At 33.6% G+C, this 6,019-nt stretch overlaps 1 protein-coding gene across 1 annotated transcript; it reads right to left on the bottom strand.

The window, feature by feature from the left end:
* Nucleotides 1–2,003: 2,003 nt before the first annotated feature.
* LOC149557711 (pathogenesis-related protein PR-1-like) lies at nucleotides 2,004–3,117 on the bottom strand. The gene has a single exon (XM_089832265.1). It carries the CDS (start codon nucleotides 2,960–2,962, stop codon nucleotides 2,324–2,326), a length of 639 nt encoding a protein of 212 aa, XP_089688391.1. The 5' UTR covers nucleotides 2,963–3,117; the 3' UTR covers nucleotides 2,004–2,323.
* Nucleotides 3,118–6,019: the final 2,902 nt, after the last annotated feature.

Genomic DNA, 6,019 nt, shown 5'->3' with positions numbered 1-6,019 from the left:
AGCTGTATTTTTAGACTTCATTTTAGAGCAGTCAGGAAGAGTATTTCAGAATGTTGGGGTGCAAAGCATAGTTATTGCATTGTGTCTAGCAATAAATTTGAATTGTTTTAATCTGTTTTACTTTAAATTTGGAAAAAAGTTTAAAATAAGAAAAGTTTTGCATAATAGAAAAACTATAGAATAGTTATATGTAGATAGATAGATAACATGCAGGCATGTGTTTAAACATGTGTATAAGTTTATGTGCATATATATATTTACATGTACATATGTACATGTGTATATGTATAATTTCAAATTTTCAAATAAATTAGATTCACAAAACTACCATTCTTATTCTTTTTATCTCCTAATTTTGAGTGCATCCTTTAATTTCTCTTTGAAGTTCACATTTATGTGATTTCATAAAATAAAAGTGGCCACTGGTAACTCCCTTTTTCCACCATCTTGGTGTACTTACCCTTAGCATTTACTTCACATTATAACTTTTTTATATGTGTTCTATCATCAGACGTGGTAAGTAAATAGGAATATAATTATTCTTCTAACTAATCCAATGATTTTTATGTGGTTACAACAATTGTTCACCATAACAATCCTAATTCATTCCTTCTCTATTGTTCATGACCTCTTTAAAGTATCTACCACATCTTGTGATGGGCTTATTCCATCTCAACATCCTTGAACTTCCTCAAACATATGCATCCATCAATGTAAACATACAAAGATTTTAGCATATTTATAACTATGTAAAATACAAATCATTAATCACCATTTATCCATAAAAACATGTTGACATTTCATTCATTTAGTATCCATGTGATTGTTCAACAAAATGACTCAAAAACATGTATTAGTTGTAAGGTTCATGAACTTAAAATCATGGAATCAATAGTATAAATACCATGAATTTGAGGCCAATTCCCAAGTTCTTTTCCATAAGATTTAAGTGGTTTTATCCCAAATATGAGTATGAAGGAAAGTGCTAGAAGTTACACATGAAACTTGAGGATTCCAAATGTAACTCCTTTAGACTTCAGATTGATATTTTGGACTTCAAACATTTCCTCAACTAAGTTATATAAGGTATCTTGAGGCTGCAAAAAATGAAAGGTAAGTGATGGTATGTGTGAAAAGCATCATGAATTTCTCTTTTAAAAAGATTATTTTGAGCCTAGAAGGTTTGGTTGTCTATACTCTTAAACTTTAGATCAACAAACACTTTTATGCATCTTATGTCTCTAAGTGATGTCTAGCTTGTATAATTATAAACATAGGATCTTATATATATCTGGGATTACCAATTATGCATCGTATGTCTCTAAGTGATGTCTAGCTTGTATAATTACAAACACAGGATCTCATATATATCTAGGATCACCAATTGTCTCACCAGGAGTGCCAAGTTTCTGGTGGTAATGTTTGCTTCATGCATTTATCCATAAACCTTCAACTATATTTTGATACATAGAGAAGCCTTACAACTGATAGTGGCCTCAAGTCTAGAAATATAAATAAGTTAAGGTTAGTCATGTGGAAATTTAGGCCAACTTTCCTTTAGCCTAGTCTACAAGATCGTTAACATACTTATATTAGTTCTTCCGTATCTTTTTTATTATAATTAATACCAAAAAGGTGCTTCAATTTATTCTTCTATTAATTTGCATAAAGAATTACTCTGAAAAATAAATAAAAGACTCATTTTTCTACAATTTCATAATATTGAGATACGTTAAAAAAGCAAGACAATAGATAATGACCTCAAGTCTAAAAACATAGAAAAATTAAAAAATATTAGTCATGAGACTCTTTAGACCAATTATCTACAAGATCATAATAGTAATGTACTTCAAACCCTTCCTCTTATCTTTCCATCATTAATACCCATGGCACCTTACTTTAACTACTCCCATACTTTTTTATTAATCAAATATCCTAAAATAAAAGTAAGAGATTCACATTTATTGACAATTTCATAATGTTAATGTACTCAAACATCATAGTAACTTTAAGTACCATACAAGTATTATTAATAGGGCTTAAACAATAAATTAAGGAGGCGCTGATTCTATAGCGAGACACGAGGAGTTATCTTGATAGTTCAACTAAATAATCGTACACATGGAACGAAGGCGTGGCAAAACCAGTGGTCCACATTAAAAACAATGCATACCCACTGGTTTCACCAAAACCCACTACTCTAGGCAGCCATGGGAGTCGAACTGAGCTCCTCGAAGGCCACTCATTGTTAAATCCTACCCTATTGAACATATTTCAAGGGGCAGTAACCAACATTTCCCAAAAAATGTACAAAGAACCCTAACTAATAGGGTTTTTCTCCAATGTAATTCCCTGGAGGATCGTAGTTGCAGGTCATAAAAACGTCGCCATTGTTACAAACAACACGAGCACATCCAATGCTACGCGAGTACCTCCAGACGACCTGAGTATAATGCCCACACATCTGCCCCACTTCACAACTATTAGTATCATATGAATAATACTGCTTTTCCTCTACCCAAAAGCGTACTGCATCAAGAGGAGTCCATGATTGTCCACTGCCCCAAAAGATGTTCTCACCATACGGCCCATGAGAATGTGTCATATTGCAATCCACTTTTCTCTGCTCTGCCCACCATTGAGCATAGCTTTCTACTTTCCAATCCCACACCAAAGGGAGCTCTCCAACCTTGAGTCGGGCATAGTTTTGAGGAATCATGAATTGCAAGGACTCCACAAAAGTGCCCCAAGAAGAGGGTTCATAGTTTGGGCCAATTGTCCCATTTCTAAGCTTTTGGGCAGTGATATTTCTAACATTAGGGTTTTTCATATTTGTGAGATTTAGGTTTGGGCTGTCCTTCACAGGCCTCGCTGCATTGCAGGAGAGGACCATGCATAAGGAGACAAGCAAGAGCACCTCAATTGTGACCATGGGTGCCCTAGAAAGATAGGGATTGAGCATGAGGTGAAGCTTTAGCAGTGGAGAAGCAGAACCCTGATAGAGAAAAGGATCATTTGGGTTGTTCTATATATAAGCAAGAATGGAGTTTGGAATGCATTTGGACAGGAATTTGCAGATGTCATGTGAACCCATGAAAAGTAACAAAAACGAGTCTCGTGAAGAGGGGGAGTTTCTCTTAGTTTTGTGCCCGTGAACTTGGAGGGCCTACACATTTATCAGATGCCTTACAGCTTCCATGAGTTCACGTGTCTGAGATTTGTCCACAGTTTTCATTTTATTTTATGTTGGAATCTGAGATCAATTATTGGTCTAGTATGGACGAGATTAAAGAGCTCGTGGGTTAAGTTTTAATCAAAATCAATGTTGGAAAATCATCAGAGTACGTTCTGTTGTTCATTATGGGGATCTTGTCTGGGCTGATTTTATTGCTGAGACAGTGACTTGGTGGATTTGGCAATCGTCAATGTCTATATTCCTGTGGGCTGTTTCCGGGAGAGAACTGAAGAATGAAGAATGGCAGCAGTTTTGCGCAAATTGGTTTGTAAGATGTAGGCCTTGCCTGCTTAGCTCAAGTGGGCCATGCTCTCAGTTTGAGATTCTCTATTGGTTGTCTCTATTCCTTTGTTGGGATAAAATATTGTGTTGCAGTAATGATGTACAAGTTGACATTGATTAGCGCAATTAAGGTAATTGAATAGTGTGAAGGCACATGTCAAAGTAGTTTTCAATTTAAAATAAATTTAAAAATATTTAGCAAAGTATAGGGTGGAAAATCTTGTAGTATGGGTATATCAATTATATGTTTTTTTCTTTTCTTTTTGGTAAATAGTAGTTGTTTTCAGTTGTGCCGTGTGAATTTTATAGGGTGATCTTGTATCTTTCGGTTTCTTTTTTTAAATATGTAACAAGTATATTAGTTTATTAATAGAAAGGGATTATTTATAAAAATAAAAATAAAATATTGTACCTTTCAAAATTATATGTTACAATTAGTCTTGTAAAGTTATTGAGAATGAGTATGACATAAGTCCACATCAGTCATATTTAGTATAAATTTTGTTAAAGTGTATACAAAAATTTCAAAAAAGGATAGACTAATAGTTGGGTTTTAAGGGTGTGTAAATGTGGCATCATAACATTTGTTATTTTTTAAATGTAACAGACAAATTTTGCTTAATTATGAATATTATGTTATTATGTTAATAATAATTATTCAATTGTATATTGTCATTGATGTTACACAAATTTATACTCTAACTGAGCATTGCCAGTTGGAACCGAGTTCAGAAGAGTCTAGTATCAATCCAGCAAGTTTAAGAATTCTTGTGTAAACTAAGCCAAGTTGGTTACCAAAGCAATTCAGTGTAAACCGAGTCAGGTCAGTTATCAAGCAACTGAGTGGTAACCAAGTGACTTGGTTTTAGCCGACTTTCAGTAGATTAGTGTTATCTATTAGTTGGTTTATGTAAGCTAACTCAATGGATGTTATTTGTTTATTTGAGAAGGTATTCAAGCCAACTTGATATTGGGTTTCATATATATGAAAAGTCAAGTTGTGGATTAAAATATGTGAAAGTGGAGAAGAAGATAAGATGCAAATAGAGAAGGATATATGATTTAGAGCAGAGTATCCAAGGACCTACAAATAATATTCTAATAAGGGAGGATCTGGAGGATAAGCCAAAACAATGATCTAAATCTGCAATTCAATTGCTTTATTAATCAAGTCAATCATTGTTACTCTCTCACAATTGTAACAATGAAGAAATATCTTAACAAAGTTGACTTAATAATCATTTTGTAAATCCTCTAACGAGGTGGAATTTCTAGATTGAAATGTCTTAAGACCTCTAACAAGTTCACTCCTAAAAAGGTGATTTAAATCCTTTAATAGGGTTACACCTAACAGTGTGTTTTGTAACATTTTACAGGGTTGGCTCCTAACAAGGCTCACTTAAAAAGAGTGAAAATTTGTAACTAGTTACATTGGTGGTTTTACCAAATTGGGTTTCCACGTTAAATCTTGGTGTCTCATGTGCTCATGTTTTTTGCCTACTATTTTATCTTTATGCAACTAAGTTACTAAAGGTTAATGCACATTAATATATCATATTGCTTTGTTAACCAAGTTACAGTGACTATCTATTTATAACTGAGCTATGAGTTTAAATGAAGTTTGTATTAACATCTAAGAGACTTGGAATTGTTTTAGTGGTAACACATTCACCATTCCCTCTTAGGTACTCCTCTTATATTTTCAACAATTGGTATCAAAGTTGTTGGTGCTTGTAGAAAAGGTTTTAAGGACTTAAGCTAAAGATCAAGATGTCTTACAGAAGAAAGATTCCCAAGTTGAATGGAGAAAATTTCAAAGCATGGCAGGAACTCATGAGGTTGCATTTGGGAACCATTGGAGATAAATGCCTAAAATTCCTAAAGAACCAGTATGTGTCACCTTCTAATCCTTTGATCATGGAGCAGATGGTAGATAAAAAGAATCACAATACAATGATGATTGATATTTCTTTTGCTCTAAATTATGCTAGAATTGATGAAGTCAAAGATTGTCCTACTACTTATGAAATGTGGAACAAGTTACAAAAGATCTATAGAGGAGATGACAATGTGAGGAGAGCCAAGGTAGAGAGTTTAAGGGATCAATTTGATCATATGAAGATTAGAGAAGATGAAAACATTGCAAAATATAGTGAGAGAATCAAAGCAAGCATGAGTACAATCAGAGCCTCAGGAGGAAAAATAGAATATGAAACAATAGTCAGCAAGGTATTGATAAATCTTCTTCCTATTTATGCAATTAAAGTTTAAGCTATTGAAGAAATGAGATGTGATCCCAAAAGTGATAATTTTGGATGCACTAGTGGGAGGGTTAACAACTTTTGAGTTGGATAACTTTGATAACTATCTTCCTCAATCTCACAATATAGAATTGGCATTCAAAAAAAAACTAATCCTTGGTAAAAAGGGAGGAAACTCAAAAGGAAAACAATTTGACAATGAAGAGGAAGAAGGATCTGATGATGATCTTGAAGCCATTGA

Source organism: Cupressus sempervirens, chromosome 5, assembly GCF_028749045.1.
Source record: "Cupressus sempervirens isolate cs-2001-9-10 chromosome 5, ASM2874904v1, whole genome shotgun sequence".
Lineage (NCBI taxonomy): Eukaryota > Viridiplantae > Streptophyta > Pinopsida > Cupressales > Cupressaceae > Cupressus > Cupressus sempervirens.
This window is presented reverse-complemented; position numbering and strand designations above follow the sequence as displayed.

Coding starts and splice junctions, on each gene's coding strand:
- LOC149557711 (XM_089832265.1), bottom strand. CDS start 2,962: ATGCTCAATCCCTATCTTTCTAGGGCACCCATGGTCACAATTGAGGTG.